The sequence below is a fragment of the Myotis yumanensis genome, unplaced genomic scaffold (assembly GCF_028538775.1).
Source record: "Myotis yumanensis isolate MYYU_CA2020_CCGP unplaced genomic scaffold, mMyoYum1.0.hap1 SCAF_14, whole genome shotgun sequence".
Taxonomy (NCBI): domain Eukaryota; kingdom Metazoa; phylum Chordata; class Mammalia; order Chiroptera; family Vespertilionidae; genus Myotis; species Myotis yumanensis.
The window spans coordinates 43436094-43456715 of NW_027223765.1; the positions used below are offsets into that span (position 1 = coordinate 43436094).

At 36.8% G+C, this 20622-nt stretch overlaps 1 protein-coding gene across 10 annotated transcripts in view; it reads left to right on the forward strand.

Annotated features, from left to right (window-relative positions):
• The window catches only part of CCDC66 (coiled-coil domain containing 66), a 71303-nt gene that overhangs the window by 5192 nt on the left and 45489 nt on the right, over positions 1–20622 (forward strand). For 8 of the 10 annotated variants that reach the window (XM_070390798.1, XM_070390799.1, XM_070390800.1 and 5 more), the window contains exons 4-8: positions 9093–9528; positions 11579–11744; positions 11908–12011; positions 13673–13794; positions 14768–14869. In XM_070390798.1, coding sequence (XP_070246899.1) covers positions 9093–9528; positions 11579–11744; positions 11908–12011; positions 13673–13794; positions 14768–14869 — 930 coding nt within the window. Of the gene's footprint in view, positions 1–1201; positions 1254–9092; positions 9529–11578; positions 11745–11907; positions 12012–13672; positions 13795–14767; positions 14870–20622 lie in introns of all 10 variants that reach the window. The other 2 variants (XM_070390802.1, XM_070390806.1) reach the window with 2 other exon arrangements.

Sequence of the window (20622 nt, forward strand, 5' to 3'; positions counted from 1 at the left end):
ATATCACTACTTTGCCTGTACTCTTTTTTTTAATTTTTAGATTAACATCAGCAGAAATTTCTACTCTGCTCTTCCTTAACTTTATTCCCTTTTTTCCTTTTTCTTTGCAGCATCTTAAAGTTTTTCTTGCATGTTTATGAATGGAGCCCATTGGGGATAATATGGCACTTTTCAACTCTGAGCCCTTGATGTCTTTGCTGTTTCTTCCAGGTTTAATCAAGGGGGAGAGGTTGCTTTAGTACCCACCATATTGATAAATGGATGATGATGATTAGAATAATTCCACAAGCTACCAATAAAAATTATTTCTCTCTGTACATGGTATATACTTACATACATCGTGTTTCTTAATGTTTGACTACAGATTGTGTATTTTTTCCTGGCCCTGCACTGTTAAAATATTGCAACTATTTTTATTTGAGTCACATTAACCAGTACAGTGCCCCTTTAAGCTTCTAGATTAAAAGCTACTTGTACTAGATGATTTCTACCTCCCCTAGCCTCTATTCTCTCTCACATGTTCCCTCTTTCATTGTTGTCCTTGATGGACTTGCTAGCTACACCACTTTTGTGAAGACACACCACTTTTGTGAAGACATTTAATTGTTTTTTTTAATGTAGAACATCTGGAGATGCCTTTGATGCCTATAAGTAAATAAAGTTACTAGTCAGACTTTTGGTAGAATCATTACAAAATTTTACCTGTGGTCTAGGGATATTTTACTCTAGTTTCTAGAGTAACTCATAAGTCACAGATGATGTTGATTTTAAATTATATATCTTAAAGCAAGTTGTTTGGATTTATCCCTCTTGCTTTTGGAACTCCAAAATACTGATAAATGGTAACCATGAGGTGAAGGTTATGTTAATTAGCTTGAGTATGGTGATTATTTCAGTGTAGACATGTAACAAATTATCGTTGTATACCTTGAATGTACACAATTTTTAAATTGTCAATTATACCTCAGTAAAACTGGAAAAAAATACTGATGCAATCTAAGTTTTCCTTCGATATTGATTTTATTTCAGGGAGCTTTTCTTCCCTTGTTTACAGAGCTTGCTGAGATCCTCATTTCTTTCTTCACAGAAGATAAAAATCCCAAACATTAGTATTTGTTTTCCTTTTTTGTGTTAGTCAGTTTTTTAACTTAAACTTCACAATTTGGCAGCTATATGTTTAATTCTTTTTTTTTTTTTTTAGTAAGTTATTCATGAATTCTCTCTTCATAGTGCTTTTCTTTTTTCCCACTGGGGTAAGTTCCTACAATACTTATCTACACTTGTTTTGCCCATTCCTCACAGGTTGAATTACTACCATCTTCGTGGTGTGCTCTTTAAACACAGCTGAACTCTCCCATCTAGTTTAACACGTGTGGTCAGAGAACTTTCTTAATTCTATCAAAATCTCTTTTGCATTTTGAATCTTTGTTAATGAATATGAAGTGAAGATAGTTACCAGCCTTATTTCTTAGGCTTATAGGAAGATAAATGAAAGAAAAAAATTAATGATTTAATGTCATGAATAATTTATGAATTCTAAACTCTTAAAATTATCTCACAAATTATTTGAAATATAAAACATTAAAAATTTTTGTATAGGTTTTTCTACGTATGAAAATTAGTGACACACTAAAGATAATATACAATATTAGTGCTAGGAAGTACATTTTATATACTAGTATATATTTTTAATCCTCACCGGAGGAGTGAGGATATTTTTTCCATTGATTTTTAGAAGGAGTGAGAGAGAAACATCAATGAGACAAAGACACAGTGATTGGTTGCCTCCCACACGTGCCAATGGGGGAGGGGATTGGACCTGCCACCCAGGTAGTGCTCTTGACTGAAGCTCCAACCACTGAGAATGCCAGCCAGGACTACACATTTTCTATTTTAAAATGTTAATTTTCCCTGATTCTGGCCTTGGGATCCTGGCCTCAGAAATTGTGAAATCAGCCAATATTAAACCACTGCATTGGATACTGTCCTTATATTATGAAAAATATTGGTAGAATTGAACTAGGTAAAAGAGCAACATGCTACATAAAAATGTTTATGACAAAAAAAAAAATGTTTATGACAAAGACCCTCCTTTTTGAGCTATTAAAGTCATCTTATTCCATAACCCCTGGGGAAATGATCCGGGCTACATTTTTTTCTTATTGGGTAACTTGAATATAATTGAATAGTTATTTGGTAGTTTACAATTTTTTGCTGCCTCTTTTCATTATTCTTTGGCATTAAGCTACAAAAAGTATTCAAAGTTGAGCTGAATGTATAGTGTCCTTGTGCCAGGTTTTTTCTTACCCACCCCTTTGTTAAATATTTTTGAAAATCTTCTCTGTATATTATTTCTTTGTTTTTGCATTTGTTTGTTTCCTATTTCTTTTCTTTTTGTGTGTATATTATTTCTGATGTAATTGGAATGTGGTAAAGTAATTCTAGTTAAATTAGAGCTCCAATTAGTAGGTTTCTGTTTAACAAGGATTTACTACACTGTAAAAGTCCAGTATATGTGTAGAGCTGTATTCTTGGCTTTATTCTGTGACTGAGAGAGAAGAGTAAAACCTAGTCCTTGTTTCCTGGAAGTGGGAGTATCAATCAGGTAAATAACTATATAATACAAGAATAAAATGGGTGTCATATTAGGATTATAAATAGAACAAAAACAGCCCTTGCTGGTTTGGCTCAGTGGATAGAGTGTCAGCCTGCGTTCTGTTCCAGTCAAGGGCACATGCCTGAGTTGTGGGCTCCATCCCGAGTAGGGGACGTGCAGGAGGCAACCAATCAATGATTCTCATCATCGATGTTTCCCTCTCCGTTCCTCTATGAAATCAGTAATATATATATATATATATATATATATATATATATATATATATACACATACATACATATATATATTGAAAACATTGAAAAGAGCAACTCTTTGTGGTTTGAAAAGACCAGGGAATGCTTCATAAATGAAGTGACATTTTAGAACTTAAAAGATGAGGGAGATATTTACAGTCAAAGAAGTAAGGAAGCATATTCTGAGCTCAAAATGGTGGGCAAAATACCGAACTACAAAGCATAATTTGCATTTGAGGAATAGTGTGTACCTTGGGGAAGTGTAGAACATAAAGCTTGGTGGGGTTATAATCATGAAGAGTTTAAATGAATTCTCAGTTTGAATTTATTTTATCTTCATGTTGGGAACATTAAAGAATTTTTGAAAAGTGGGCTAGATATAATTTAATTTGTGTTGTAGAGCTTCAGGCAACTCTGTGAAGGATAGTTATAACAGATCCGTTAAAGAAGGGGACAGAAGTGAATGGTTTTCAAGATATGTTAAGGGAATGCACTGCACTTAGCAGTTCGAGTGAGACACTAATTAGAGAAATGAAATGCTCAACTGCTAATGACTCAAAAAAAAAAAGGCGGGTATAAGTCAAAGAAGGGTGAGATTAGTAGGAGCTGTAGTAGTTGGAAACTAACTGAGGTGTTAGGGTTCAGTTGTATAAGCTATGTGCAGTCTGCTGAAAACCACAGAGTGTTTTTCAAAAACTAGAATGAGGTGCCAATATCTAAAAATTGGAAAATTTAGCCTGGACCGGTTTGGCTCAGTGGATAGAGCGTCAGCCTGCAGACGAAGGGTCCTGGGTTCGATTCCGGTCAAGGGCATGTACCTCGGTTGCGGGTACATCCCCAGTGGGGGGCGTGCAGGAGGCAGCTTATCGATGTTTCTCATCGATGTTTCTAACTATCCCTCTCTCTTCCCCTCTGTAAAAAAAATCAATAAAATATATTTTATAAAAATAAATATTGGAAAATTTAAAATATGGCATTCTTGGTTCCCTTGAAATATTGGATGATCTAGTACAGTGGTTGGCAAACCGCGGCTCGCAAGCCACATGCGGCTCTTTGGCCCCTTGAGTGTGGCTCTTCCACAAAATACCACGTGCGGGCACGCACATACAGTGCGATTGAAACTTCGGGGCCCCTGCGCAGAAGTCGGTTTTCAGCCTGGGCGAGTCCATTTTGAAGAAGTGGTGTTAGAAGAAGTGGGGGGTGTCGGTCGGTTGGGCGACGGGAGACGTGGCCCAGGTGGGCTGCGGGATACACAGTGCGGGGGAGGCGCATGCGATTCATGCATGAGTTGAGTGAGCCAGTCAGCAGTCTTGTGTGCAGTGGTTAGTGCTAGTCACGTCCGCAAATCGCACGGGTGACAAAAGTACCTACTCGAAGCATAAAGTTACCTGTATTTTTCCAACCAGCTGCAAATCCTACCTGTATTTTTGTCATCAATTTAAGAATTGTAATTATTTTGTGTTGGTGGCTTTATTGTTATAAAATGAGGATGTTTTTAGCAAAGGCCAGCTTAGGAGTACCCTAATTAAGTTAATAACAGTGTACCTACCTATATAGTTTAAGTTTAAAAAATGTGGCTCTCAAAAGAAATTCTAATCGTTGTACTGTTGATATTTGGCTCTGTTGACTAATAAGTTAGCCGACCACTGATCTAGTAAATAGATTTTTTTTTTTTTAGTATAGTGGGGTTTTTTTGTTTGTTTCGTGTGTGTGTGTGTGTGTTTTTGGTAGTGTAGTTTAGTTCTCCTTTAGGCGGAAAAGTGCTGTTCAGTTTATTCTAGCTCCCACCCAGTCTGCAATACAATAGGTATTTGAGTTTTCTACCTCTCATTTACAGAATTCTTTATATTAAAATAGCCACAGGGATAGGAGAACACAAAGGTATTTTAGATTGTGGTGTCAAAGCCTAAAGCCAGGAATAAATAGGTGTAGGTGAGGTGCATAAGATAATAAAGGAATCTTGTGGCTGATTTTACAGGGCTATTTTGAAAAGTAGGACAAAATGGGATTGGTTAATTGGTCAAAGTTTGGTTGTGTATTATGTAATTTATTGAAAGACAGGGAAAATTGGGATATGATAAGCTAGATGAAAGCCATGTGCATCTACTTCATTCCTTGATAGCAAGACTATTATCTTATTCAACTTTACAGGTCCAATTCTTTTTCCCATGGTGGTGAGCCCATAAAAAACAACACTTAATAATTAAATGACTGTTGACTTATTTTAGGTTAGTTGGGTTTGCAGAAATGTGTAGTGGATTAAATGGGATAAATTTGAGATAGTCTGGCTGTGAACTAGAAATGAAATGAAAACCTAGTTTTAGGCTTATTGTTGTGTAAATGGTGAGAATAAGGCTTGAACGTCAGAACCTATACTTGCTGGTTAGCTAAAGAAGACTATAAAAAGGAGGATAAAGAGTCAAAGATAACTCCATGGTTTCTGGTATGAGAGATTAGAAGAGCCACAGAAATGGGATATTTTGGAAAGGGGAGCTAATTTGGAGGAGAGAGGAGAAAGAATTCGTTTTCTAAAATGGCATAGTTAAGGATAGTCATTGAACAAAAATTTATTGAACACCTACTGGGAAAACAGAGCTAGGGAGGTGGGAGTGAAAATAGAGCAGGAAACCTGCAGTTTTAAATAGAGTGGTCAGAGAGGACCTCACTAAGCTGGTGATATTGGAGCACATATTTGAAGGAGGTGAGTGAATGAACCATGTAGAATCTGAAGGAAGAATATTCCAGGTAGAGAAGCTGACTAGTGCTAAGGACTAAGACTGCAGGTTCTTGTTGAATTTAAGGAACAAGATGCCCTGGTGGCTAGAAGCTAAGAGAGAGAGAATGAGATAATGGAGACAAATGGGAGTGTGCCCGATCATTATGTCTTTTTTGGTCAGAGTGAGTAGTTCAGTTTTTCTTCTAAGTGAGATGGGAAGCCATTGGAAGCTTTTGAAGAAAGTGGCATGCCCTGACTTAACATACTATATAATAAAGAGGTAATATGCAAATTAGCCCTCACGAAATGGCAACTAGGCTGGCAGGGGGGTTAGTGTGGGACGACCAAACGACTGAACAAGCATGTTGCGTGGGGCGACCAGGCCGGCAGAGGGGGGCAGTTGGGGACAACCAGACTGGCAGAAGGGGGGGCAGTAAGGGGTGACCAGGCCTATGGGGGGGCGGCAGTTAGGAGCGACCAGGCCAGCAGGGAGGGGGCAGTAGGGGGCAACCTGGCCAGCAGCGGGGGACAGTTAGGGGCGACCAGGCAGGCAGGTAGGTGAGCGATTAGAAGCCAGAGGTCCAGGATTGTGAGAGGGACGTCCACTTCCCTGGGATCGGGCCTAAACCGGCAGTTGGACATCCCCCAAGGGGCCCCGGATTGGAAAGGGTGCACACAGGGCCGAGGCCCCCCCCCCCCCCCCCCGCCCCCCGCACGAATTTCGGGCCTCTAGTCTATATCATAAAAGGCCTGTGGTCATCACACCATAACACCATTATGACCAAACAAGCAGCAGCCTCGAGGTGGGTGGGATGTGAGCTACTAGCAGTGGGGAGCTACAATCAGTGGAGGGTGGGGCGCGGGGCGTGAGCTACTAGTGGCCGAAAGCTATAGCAGCGGAGAGCTAATAGCAGAGAGCTAGGAACGGCTGAGGGCAGTGCGAGATGAGTGGGGTGGCCAGCTGAGGCAAGTGGAAGCGAATCATGCACGCTGGGCCTCTAGTATTGAGATAATCACAGTGGCTGCTGTGTTGAGAATAGACTGTGGAGCAAGGGTAGAAGCAGGAAAACCAGTTAGAAGGTTTTTCAGAAATTTCGATGAGGTAGTGGCTTAGAACAGAGAGGTGGCAAGAGATGTTTTAGAGTAGTGTCAGATTCAGGATATATTTTGGAAATGGAGCAAAACAAGGTTTGATGACAGGTTAAATGAAGCATATCAGAGATGATTCAAGGATAATTGTAAAATTTTTGGCATTAGTAACTGAGATAGGAAAGACTGAGGGGAGGAAGTTATTAAGGGCAAGAAGATCAGGAGTTTAATTTGGGACATGGTGAGTTTGAAGTGTCTATTAGAAACCCAAGAAGAGATCTTGGGACTGAGCCTTAGGCATTCCAGCTTTAAGAGATCTGAGAGAAAAGGAGAAACCACTAAAGACTGAGAAGGAGCAGCAAGAAGAACCAGGATTGTGGAGTCCTATAAGTGAAATAGAGAAAGGGCTTCAAAATGGAAGGAATAATCAACTCTATAGGACACTGCCAGTAGGTTGAGTAAGATGAGAGTTTGAGGATTGGTAATTGAATTTAGCAATATACAAATTATTAGTGACCTTGATGAGCAGTTTGGGTCAGGTAGTTGGGTGAAAGCTTGGTTGGAATGGGATTATAGAAGATGAGAAAGTGGGATTAAGAATTTTTTTTTAAGATGGCAAAAAAGATGTGAACAGTGGAAAAGAAATGGTGATGATTCAAGAAAAAGCAAAGTATTGCTAGAGAGAGAGCCTTGAGAAAAAGGGTTATGGGATGTGTCCAAGTAACAGGAGGGCAAGCAGTTTGTCTGAGTACAGATGCTGGTATAGATTTGATGGTAGAAATAAAGTTTTTTCTAAATGCTTCCTTGTGAGATTTTCAGTGAAATATTAATCAAGGTCTTCAGCTGAGAATGAGTATGAAAGAAAGTATTAGGGACAGTGGTTCTCAACCTTCCTAATGCCGTGACCCTTTAATACAGTTCCTCATGTTGTAGTGAGTCCCAACCATAAAATTATTTTCATTGCTACTTCATAACTGTAATTTTGCTACTGTTATGAATCATAATGTAAATATCTGACATGCAGGATTTAGGCAATCCCTGTGAAAGGGTCGTTCGACCCCCAAAGGGGTCGCGACCCACAGGTTGAGAACCGCTGGGCTAGGAGAAAGTTGAGATTATTGCTAAATGAATGAGATGAGACTAAATGAACTTTGGAAATGTGTGCCTGCCAGGTAACATGAAGAGCCCATTGGTTGTTCTTGGGTATGTATTTAAGATGAAATCAGATGTTGTAACTGTGTGTTTTTCTCCTTGGATGCGGGCACAGAGCAGGTGAAAAGTTAGATTTTACCAGGTTTGGGATTTGCCATGTGTATGTGGCATAGAGCAGAGGAGTTGAGAATGGAAAACAGTGATGGTTTTGGTTGATCATGGAATTTAAGATTGGTAAGGAGGGATGCAAGGACAAGAGGAAGGTGGTAGGATCAACAGATTATAGATCCCAGCAGAGTTAGAGAATTGTTGGGATATGTTAAGAAAGTTAAGCTGGAAAAAATAGGAGGTAGTGGTCATGTGCAGTGCTTGAAATAGATTATGGAGGGATTGCAATTATGAGTAGTTATAAAGTCAGTTTAAGATATCACTATGGGAATGAGTAACTGAGATAGCATGAAGGACAAGAGTATAGGAGCAGTGTTGAAGGAAATGAGAGACCAAGATATTGGAAGAATGATCTATGGATATGAAAGCACTGATAATTAAGGCAGAGTTATGTTAGAGGGGTGATGACCCATGGGTTAAATTATGCAAGGAATAAGGGCTAGTAGCCTATTGCTCTATAATTGCTTATAAAGAAGAGAGGTAGTGTGGATGATGAGATTCAGTGTTGAAGTAGAATGGAGATGTCCTATAACAACTAGAATAAAAGTTCTTCTATATACTTTATTATCCTATATAATAAAAGGGTAATATACAAATTGACCCTAACGGCAGAACAACCGCTGGACAAGTCACTATGAGGTGCACTGACCACCTCTTGGTGCCTTTCCCTGGCTGGCAGGCTCTGATCGCCTGATGGCCACCTATGGCAGGGGCGGGGCTGGCAAGTGGGTGGGAACAGCCGACCTCTCAGTCCTTTCCCCCGGTTGTCAGGCACCGATGACCCAATTGCAAATGGAGAACTAGGGGTGGGTTGAGGCAGGGGGACAGGGCCAGCTGTGGGCAGCTGGGGAAGATGTCCCTGAATGCAGGCCTGGCCTAGGGACCATACCTGCACATGAATTTCATGTGCCAGCCCTCTAGTTCTGAATAAAATAATAATTTCCAGTATTTGATAAAGCTTTCAAGTGAAGATTTGCAAAGGTTAAAAGTTAGTTTCTTTTTGATCTATATTAGCTAAATGGGAAAAAGATTAAAGGCCTGATTTATCATATATATCAAGATAATTATAGGTTTTTCATGGGCTGTTATAAAGAATAAATTTTTGGTATCTTAACAGATGGGAAATAAGACCAAGATTGGAAAATGTCCTTTAAGAACAAAACAAACCAGATGCATTCTAAAATCAACACAAAATACTTGTATCAGTAGTGAAAAACTTTTGGAAAAGAAGAAAATTGGTTCAGAAACGTCACTGGTAAAAGGTGAAAAAAATAGTATGGCTAAGGATTTATGCAAGCAGTATGCTGATAAAGACTGTCTTCATATCCGGAAAGAGAGTTCACCTACAACCCCTAAAATACAGAAGACTGGGAACACCTTAAGTACACCTGTAATAGCTAAACAGAAGCCTTGCAAAAATTACATCACAGGCGAAAATATGAAGAGTAGTTTGGTGTGTCTAACACAAGACCAGCTACAACAGATTTTGATAAATGTAAACCATGGAAATAGACCCATGTTCCTGACTGAGAATGGAAAGGAGGAGGAAACAAGTAAGACTTTCTGAAGTTTTAGTACATTTTATTGACATAAAATGTTTTAGAATTTCAGGTTCATTGAATTTTACATAACTGTGCCTCTTAAATTCTATTTTACATGTAACAATTTTTCAAAATGATTGGTCTCTTAAGGTAAATAAATATACAGGATTACTTTTATAATATGCTATATTTTACGGTTAATGCCCAGAATATTATTCTCATGAACCATAGCTTAAGAAATCCAGTTTTCGCCGAAACCGGTTTGGCTCAGTGGATAGAGCGTCGGCCTGCGGACTGAGGGGTCCCGGGTTCGATTCCGGTCAAGGGCACATACGTTGGTTGCGGGCACATCCCCAGTGGGAGATGTGCGGAGGCAGCTGGTCGATGTTTCTCTCTCATCGATGTTTCTAACTCTCTATCCCTCTCCCTTCCTCTCTGTAAAAAATCAATAAAATATATTAAAAAAAAAAAAAGAAATCCAGTTTTCTGTGAACTCTAGAAAAGATGTTAATACAAAACACTATTGCACTTATTTTAGAATGTAGAAAAACCTTACTTACATTAAAAAGAATTATATAAAATGTTCCAACAAACCATTATAGTACTTCTAGTGAAAATTGAGGGACCCCTACTATGAAGATTTGACTTGCTTGTTGAAAATGTTGATTTTCCTGGCCCCTACATTTTGCTTTTCCTAATTCGCAATCCATGCTAAGGATTGGCAGCACTATCTTTAAAACACAAACTTGAAAGGAGTAGTAGAATATTACATGCCTTCTGTTTCACTAATCATAATTGTACTTAAAAGCCTTCTTGTTTCAGCTTTGAGCTGAAGAATTGTGAATATGAGTAGAAATATCATTAACATTTTGTGAGTCAATAGTGAAAAAAAAAAAAAAATTAACAGTCACCAGGAAGAGTTCCCACAACCGGTTTGGAGACCAGGTAGCTCCTATATACTCCCAAGGTGCTGAGATAGTGTAATCTACCTTCTCTTGGTCTAGGTAAAGTTTTTCACTGATTTCCCAGCTAAATTAGGAAAAGGTAGTGAGTTTTTCATAGAGCTATTTGCTTTTATTCTCAATAAAGTCAATTGTGTTTTTGTTTATATTATTTTTAAAAGTGATGTTGGCAGGAATAAATGGAGGTTTATTTTTGTTGTTGCTTGGTCAGCAAACTGCGGCTCGCGAGCCACATGCGGCTCTTTGGCCCCTTGAGTGTGGCTCTTCCACAAAATACCAACTTCTGTGCATGGGCCACAAAGTTTCAATCGCACTGTACATGTGCGCCCGCACGTGGCATTTTGTGGAAGAGCCACACTCAAGGGACCAAAGAGCCACATGTGGCTTGCGAGCCGCAGTTTGGCAACCACTGGTCTAGATTATCCTTTGTAAAATGAGAAAGCTAGATTTTGTCTTGTAAGTCTAGAATTCTAGTTCAGAGAACAAAAAAATAAAAACTTAGCAAAGATAGAGAAAATATCAATAAAGTTAAAAGAATTTTCCTAGTCATATAATGACCTACATATTAGATATGCTTTTTCTTCACTAGGAGAACTAGCATGTTAAGGAACAATGTAGAATAGTTTTTGAACCAAGCATGAGTCCAAAATATTTGGAATAGCTATAGCTGGGGCATAAAGCCAGTGGTCCATGGTAAAGTTTTTCACTGATTTCCCAGCTAAATTAGGAAAAGGTAGTGAGTTTTTCATAGAGCTATTTGCTTTTATTCTCAATAAAGTCAATTGTGTTTTTGTTTATATTATTTTTAAAAGTGATGTTGGCAGGAATAAATGGAGGTTTATTTTTGTTGTTGTTGCTTGTTGTTTGGTACAGGAATTGGTATGGCTGTGGCCATACATCTGGGTCATTAAACCTCTGAGGCTCAGTTTCCTTTTTTTGACAAAAAGGGAGTCATAATACCCACTGCAAAGATTGCTGTGAGAAATAATTAGGTGATGTGTAAGGCAATTTTTTTAAACTGTATAGCAGTATGCTAAAATAAGGTATTGTAATAGATGCAATTATACTGTTAATTTTAAAGCCTGTATTTTATTTCCTAGGTCAGTACAGTCTACATTTAAACAGTATTCCTAATCAGAAAAAGGATGAGAACATTATGGGACTACTCCAAAAAACTGAGGTTGTTTCACGTGTCCAAGATGAAAATAAATCTGTTTTAAATAAAAGTCAGGAGACATCTAAGCAGTCTGAGCATAAAATTGCCATGTATGTAACTCATATCTTGTGAATATGATTTTTGCTTGACTTTCTTATGAAATATTAACTCTGAAGACTAAGAGCTAGTTAAAAGTTATTACTGAATACTATGGAGTATGTTGTGTCGAAATGTATAATAAGGTTTCAGTCATTATTTTGTGTTTTGTCTCAGAGAGAATGTATGGAAGCCAGCGGACATATTCAGTACTCTGGGGGAAAGAGAACGTGATAGAAATTTGTTGGAAGCAAAAAAAGCCCAGTGGAGGAAAGAGCTTGGTAAGTAATTATTAACACCTATTATTGTAGTTTGGTTGACTTACAGAATATATATAAAGGATGAAATATATCCTTCAATATAATATTATCAAAAGTCTTGTGTTATAAATTTGCCATTTAGAGGAGTTCTCTGTAAATGTATAAGAAGATTGTGGTTTCACATTCGCTTACATTGTACCTTTTTGTTTGGCACTCTGTGGTGTGTACCAAAAGCCAGAGGTGAGCATTGATGTCATCAGTATCATTCTAGAGCTCCTGGATCTCAAAGATTCCTAAACTTTTCTCATTTCTTGAAAATCCACTTATCATATTTTTCCATTACAGAAATCCTATGGGTTTAAAGATGGTTTTATTTAAAAATAATTGAGTTCATTTTTTTAAAATAATTAAAATGTTCTAATGAAGAGTTATCAGTATGATATCAATTAGTGTATTCCACACAAAAATAAGCTTATTGTTTTTTGTCAGACTGTAGAAACTGTATAACAGAAATATTTATAATTTTTGTTAGGGTCTTAAAATATTGATAATAACTAAGAAACTCCCATTGCTTCTTGGACTAGACTTGGAGTCCATAGTTTGGAAAATACATGAAGTAACAGTTGTACTTTTAGAAATAGCTGTACTAAGAGCATGAAGATGGGCTTCACCCTCTTGTGAGGCAGCCATGCTGGTACAGGATAGGTGATGTAGAAAAAGAGATAAGCAGAAGAATTAGGGAATGAATTGATATTGGAAGTGATGGTAACAGAAGAATGAAGAAATTTAATATATGGTAGCAGAATCAGAAGATTTGGAGATCTATAGCATAATTTCAGCTTTAAATATTTTTAAATAAAATTTAGCTTATCAAAATACAATACAAAACTTCTGAAGTAAGATATGGAGCTACTTGGAAATGACTGAAGTGTTTTATGCTTTAATTATTATCTTTAAAAATACAATTTACTGTTACTTGATACTGTTAGAAAAAGCACATCTTTCTTTCTTAAAGCTTTGCTTTCATTAGTTTTCTTGGAATTTAAATTTATATATCTTTGACATTTTAAGAACTTTTGATTTGGGGTCTTGTTTATTTATATTGTTCTGTTAACACAAGATTTTATATTTTTTACTTTTTTCACAGTTATGAATAATGCTGACATTTATTAAATATTTATTTTGTGCCAGGTCCTGTACTGAAATAGGCACTATTATTACTCTCTTTTTACAGAAGAACAAACAGGTTTAGAGAAGTGAACAGTAATTTGTCCATAGACTTATTGTGGGGAAATAGTTGAACTTGGATTTGACCCCCAAATTTCTCTGAATCCAGAGTTCTTACTTTTGAGTCTCTTACTAATAATTGACTGAACATTTCAGGAAAGTAGAACCTCAAAATAATTAGCATAATATAAACTATGTTGTCCTGAAAAAATCTCTTTATTGATAATTGTAATAGACATTATTACATCCATTTGTGCCATACTTAAATTTGGTTCTGATTAAATGTTTTATTCCATCTCCTTTTAAAATTTTTCTTTATCTTGTGAGTTAATCTCCTCTGTACAAAACAATTTTAATCTGTGTTAGAATCTGCACTCTTTAAGAAGGTCATGATTTGTTTACGTGATTTTTTTTGCAGTTATTGTACATTTTTTTAAAAAGGACATTATTTCCAGATGAACAGGTTGCTTTAAAGAAGAAAGAAAAAGAAACTCCTGAAAAATGGAATAATACTTGGGAAAAATCTGAAAGTGATAAAATAGTATGGGAAAAACTTCAAATTCTTGACCAGTCTAAGGTAAGAGTATCAAAAGCAAGCATTTATGAATATAAGACATCTTAATTAATTGAAATTTTGTAATGCTAAGTCATGTTCAGATCATAAGTTTATTTTTAAAGCATACTTATTATTTATATTTACTAAAGGTACACTTTGTTGTTTTTTTACTTTGTTTTTATTGTTTGCACTATTACAAATGTCCCCATTTTCCACCCCTTCCCTCTGGCCATCACCACATTGCTTTCTGTGTCCATGAGTTATGCATATTTGTTCTTTGGCTAATTCCTTTATCCCCTTTCATCCAGTCCTGCCTCCCCCTGACATATTTATTTTAAAAAAAAATACATATATATATGTATGTATGTATATATAATTCTATTAAATATTTTTAAAAGCATATTCTTTTTATTTTTTTATTTTTTATTTTTTTAATATATTTTATTGATTTTTTACAGAGAGGAAGGGAGAGGGATAGAGAGTTAGAAACATCGATGAGAGAGAAACATCGATCAGCTGCCTCTTGCACACCCCCTCCTGGGGATGTGCCCGCAACTAACGTACATGCCCTTGACCGGAATCGAACCTGGGACCCTTCAGTCCGCAGGCCAACGCTCCATCCACTAAGCCAAACCGGTTAGGGCAAAAGCATATTCTTTTTAAAAAACTTATTTTTCAGATGCTATTTGAGAACACTGTTATTTTGAATTTAATTATGATCTCAACTAGTCTCTGTTTGCATTCTGTAAATTATCTTACTATGTTAGTAGTTATCAGCCTTTAGGCACCATCTTTAGGCTCTTATAAAAACTACAATTTTTAGATGTCCACAAAATTCTACCACTGACCATATGGTATCCACTATAAGCTTATCAAATCGAATATAAGTACATACCAGGTGTCCCTCAGGGCTTGCTTTGATGAACTTTAAATTTTTGCCTATGTTTGATATGAGAGGAAGAAAATGTGCCCTTGTTTTTCTATTTGTTTTTAGACTTCTGCTAGTGTTTCCAGCATTCTGTCACAGTCTCCCACACCCGTAATGGTGGTCCAGGCTGATGGTCACTCACCATCTAGAGCTAGTCAGATTTTAGAGGTAAGTCCTAAGTGTCATTACTTTCAATATATGTGGTTTTTAGTACTTGATCACTATGTAACCTATTTTCCTTGAAGTAGTGAATTTAAGTATTATTTTTAATTACCAGATAATATTTACTGAGTACATTGTGCTCTTTAAATTTAAAAAATGTTATAAGCTATTTCTTTTTTACACATATAATCCCTTCTTCCGAGTGGACATTTACATTTTAACAAATGTGTTCTGAAAATAATACAGTAACCTAAAGGGATGATTCTGGTGGTAGACATTTTCATTCAGCACTGTAGGTTTTTTTTAAAGGCCCCTCCAGATTAGATTGTTTGCATGGCTGTTTATTCTGCTCCATATAGGGTTGACTTACCTACATCAGTTTTGTAGTTTGTTGATAATTTTACATTAACAAAAGAATGAAACTTGAATTGTATTTTGCCATGTTTCCAAAAGCACTTTGACTGTTGAAAGGCAGTAAATTAGTATTGATAGACATAATTTGGAAAAACATCTATATTTCTGGGTGATAATTTAAGTGTAAAGTTTAGAAATTAATGCAGATAGATACTACTGAAAACTACACTGAAACTATTCATGAAGTTGGTGATAATTGGCTTATTTACTTTTTAAAATTAGGATTGAAGAATCTTTAATGCTAAAAATATTAAGTATTTTCCATTACCAAAATTTAGGTTGAAATGTTAGAATATTATTTATTTTTGTTGATTTGCACGGTTCTTTAGGTCATTTATTACCTTAAAGTAACCCATACTATTTTTATTAGTACAAATAAAGAACCATTTGAGGTGACGTTATTTGCAAATAAAGAAATAACTAGCCCTGACCAGTTTGGCTCAGTGGATAGAGCCTCGGCCTGCAGACTGAAGGGTCCCAGGTTCAATTCCAGTCAAGGGCATGTACCTTGGTTTCGGGCACATCCCCAGTAGGGAGTGTGCAGGAAGCAGCTGAATTGATGTTTCTCTCTCAGTGATGTTTCTAACTCTCCTTCTCCCTTCCTCTCTGTAAAAAAAAAAAAAAAATCAATAACAGAAATACACACACACACACACACACACACACACACACACACACACACACATGCTAGAGGCCCGGTGCATGAAATTCGAGGATGAGTAGGGTCCTTAGGCCTGGCCGGCGGGGCGATTGGGACCCCTGCTTGCACTCCCCTCGGCCTGGTGCCACCCGCTCACCCGCTCCACCATCCCGAAGCGGTCCTGCTTACATTGGGGCCCATCGGGGCCTGCAGCGCTCCACTGCCTCCCACTGCCAGCTCTGGGTCACCGACACCCGCCATGTTCCACGCTGCCCCCTGGTGGTCAGTGCACATCTAACTCCCAGTCAGTCGAATTACTGCCCGTAATTTGCATATTATCCTTTTATTATATAGTATATTTAATAAAAGCATGTGTCCCTTTTTTTATAACCCCAAAACTATAAAGTTATTTATATTTTGGAATCAGAGTTGGGGGTTGAGAGTGGGAGAAGGACAAGAAAGCAAAACACACGCTAAATCTATGGCTGAATAACCAAAGGTTAAGGAGTACCTACTTATTCTTTTACTATTTAAATGCAGTTTTTATGTATTTATTTATGAATGTGGTAAGATATCTGAAAGATGTTGTTGAGGGAAAATGAACTGTGTTTTTAAAAAGAAAAACACCCTTTTTTAAACCTGCAAGCAGTTGGTTTCAGAAATCCCAGCTATACCAGGACTATTTTATACTATTTGAATATTAAGTTAACCTCTTCATGTAATTGAGAGGCGGAGAAGTTTGGTTGTTGGCAGGATCACCAAGACCCATTTTGTTGGAACAGTGGCTGACATAAAACAAGTGCTTAATGAAGGTGTCAAACAAACTCAAAAAGAGTCTGGAGGCTTTGACTAGAAATAAATGATAAAGATTTATTCAAGGGTCTTAGGCTTTGCAAAACAAAAATACAACTAGGCAAAAACCCAGAAGTGTTCCAAAGAAGATAGACAAGTTAAGAGTTTTTATAGTAAAAATATATTCTTGAGAATAATAAGTTCTGCATTCTTAGCCCTAGGATTGGTCCAGGACAGTTATCAGTCAGATATTGGGCAGTCTGGATAGTATGGAGGATGGGCGCCAGGAGATCTGATCACATCTGGTGGTCTGGAGAGTGGATATCAGGTGGTCTGTATACATGAGTCGTTGAGGGGGTGGAGGTCTGATGTATATCCAGGCATTGATGTAGGACTGGAAAGTTCAAACGTTTTAAGTTCTCAGGCTAGATAAAACCTACTTGATTTTAGTAATTTAGCAGCTTGACTATGGTGACTTCATTATATTGCTTCACTGTATTCCTCAGAGGTTTGCTGTAGTTGTAGTGTACAAAACTGGTCTATTTGGAACTCTGAGGCTGTTGAGGGTCAATTCCCTTAACAGGTTTCTTTCCTCTCTCTTCTATTCTCAATCTCCTACCTTAATTGAATAGCCCTGTATTCTCATCCTTGTATTGTTCAGCCCAAAACATTCTTTTACACTGTGTAGCTTAAAACTCCTTTTGTGTTTCTTAGACATTTAATTACAGCCTCAGCCTTTTTGAGAATGCCTTACCTTCATAAAACTTGTCTTTTCCCTAATAACTACCACTCCCTGAGAAATCTTTTAAGTACAGGGAGTATATCCTAATGTACTCTCTAACAGGGGGTAGAATGTGAGGCTGTCATGCTACCAGCTTCTTATTGCTACTACCAAACCATAGTTCTTCAGTTGGCCAACAACAAATTCCACCTAAATGTTTCCTTTTTATTTTTACCTTTTTTATTGTGTAAAATGTATATAACATTTTTATCATTTTAAAATTCAGTGGCGCCCTGACCGGTTTGGCTTGACCGGTTTGGCCTGCGGACTTAAGGGTCCCAGGTTCGGTTCCGGTCAAGGGCATGTACCTTGGTTGCGGGCACATCCCCGGTGGGGAGTGTGCAGGAGGCAGCTGATCGATGTTTCTCTCTCATTGATGTTTCTGACTCTCTATTCCTCTCCCTTCTTCTCTGTAAAAAAATTAATGAAATATTAAAAATAAATAAATAAAATAAAATTCAGTGGCACTAACTACATTTACATTGTCACGCAACCATCACCACTGTCCATTTTCTGAATTCTTTCATCATCCCAAATTGAAACTACTCATTAAACAATAATTCCCCATTTCTCTCTAGCAAATCACCATTCTACTTTCTGTCTCTATGAATTTGACTATTCTAGGTACCTTTAAGTGTAATCACACAATATTTGTTCTTTGTGTCTGACATATTTCACTTAGCATAATGTTTTTAGGGTTTGTTTAAGCTGTAGCATGTATCAGAATTTCATTTATTTTTTATTTTCATTAATTCCATTGTATGTGTAATACTAAATTTTGTTTATCCATCCAAATGTTGGTGGATATTTGAGTTGTTAGCACCTTTAGGCTGGTAATAGGAATGATGCAGCTGTATACATTGCTGTACAAATAATCCCTGAGTCTCTGCTTTCAGTTATTTTGGGTATATACCTATAGTGGAATTGCTAGACCATCTGGTAATTTCATGTTTAATTTTTATGTTAAATTTTTACCTATTCGGTGGTTTTATATTTCTTGGCTGTAAAAAAGAAGGAAACCTTACCCTTTGCGACAGCATGGATGGACTTGGAGAGCATTATGCTAAGTGAAATAAGCCAGTCATAGAAAGACAAGTACCATATGATTTCACTCATCTGTGGAATCTAATAAACAAAATAAACTTACATACAAAATAGAAACAAACTCATAGAGAACAGACTGACAGCTGTCAGGGGGAGGTGTTGCCAGGCTGGGTGAAAATGGTGAAGGGAATAAGCAAAAAGAGAAACAAGCTTATAGACACAGACAACGCTATGGTGATTATCAGAGGGAAATGGGGGCCAGGAAAGAGGGGATTAATGGTGATGGAAGGAGACTTGACTTGGGGTGGTGAGCACACAATACAATATATATATATGATGTGTTATGGAAATGTACAACTGAAACCTGTATAATTTTGCTAACCAGTGCCACCCCAATACATTTAATAAAAAAGAAAAAAATTAAAAAAAAATGTAAGTTAAAAAAAAGAGAACAGTTGTGAATGAAGCTCTTAATCATAGGTAAGGCAAATTGAAGAAGCATTTGTAAGAAATCTGAAATTTTATACCTTGGTGTAGAGTTTATTGTTATCTATACAATGTGCTAAAACTAAAAGGAGAAAATACTTTTTAAAAAATTTTTAAATAATTTGTACTGACTTATAGAGAGAGGAAGGGAGAGGGAGAAAGAGAAACATTGATGTGAGAGTGGAACATCAATCGCTGCCTTCTGCACACCCCAGTCATGGGGATCAAGCCCATAACCCAGGCATGTGCCCTGATTAGGAATCAAACCAGCAACCTTTTGGTGCATGGGATGACATCCAACCAACTAAACCATACCAGCCAAGGCAAAAATATATATATTTTTAATGATTTCAGAGAGGAAAGGAGAGGGAGAGAAACATCAGTAGTGAGAGAGAATCATTGATCGGCTCCCTCCTGCAGGCCTCCCACTGGGGATTGAGCCAGGACCAGGAATTTGAACCCTTACCCTCCTTGTTCATAGGTATTGGTCAACACCGAGCAACGCCAGCCAGGTAGAAAAATATATTCTTAATAACTAAGAAAAGTCTAGTTAATATCAACATTGATGAGTTGGTAAAAGATGGCAAGATCAGAGGATGTGAGAGCATACTAAAGTTCTTGTGTTATTAGAAGAAGACATTTATAGACATCAAATTAAAGAGAGGCTTAAAAATAAAGTGGGAGAAACTGAAATATAAAATTAAGATAAAAGAAATAGGACCATCAATAATTATAATAAATCTAAGTGAACTAACGCTCACAAGTCAACATATACTGACAGGTTGGAATAAAGAAATCTAGAGATTTTCTAGAATACAAGACATACCCAATGCATAAGAACACAGCAAGGTGGAAAATAATAGGATTTTAAGAACCACAATAAACTTGGTATTGTTACACTAATAAAAATAAGAAAACATTATTGGGGATAGTGGGGGTTATAAGTATTAATAGAAGATCCAACATCAAAAAGGTATAGCAATTTTTAACATGCATGTACCTAGCAGATGAATAAAACCTTAAATATATGAATCGAGAAATTACTAAAACTTCAGAGAAATTTATAAGTTTTTTATTAAAGGTAGATTTCAACATGGAAATCAGCAATATAGCAAGTTGATTTTAATTAACATAACAGATTCTATGTCCAACAATTAGAAAACATTTCTTTCAAGCACACATGAATATTTATAAAAAGTGATACTGTGTTGAGCCACAAAGACTCAGTAAAATTTTAAATAGCTATTATATAAACAGTGATTTCTACCTATAAAGCAAGTAGTTTAGAAGTTACTAAAAAAAAGATTTTTTAAGCCACTACATATTTGGAAATTAAAGACCACAGCACTAAATAATTTGAGAGTTAAAGAAAAAAAAATTGAAATCACAAATATTTGGAACAGAAAGATAGTGGTTATGTACATACATCAAAATGTAAGATAGAGTAGGATTCAAGGGAAATTACATTAAATAAGGAAACCTTTAAATCAATATGCCAGGTGCCCATCTTAAGTTAGAATTAACCAAAAATAGAAGAAACATCATGAAATATAGGAGCATCTGTAAAATGCATAACATACAAAGCTGAAAATTGCCTTTTAA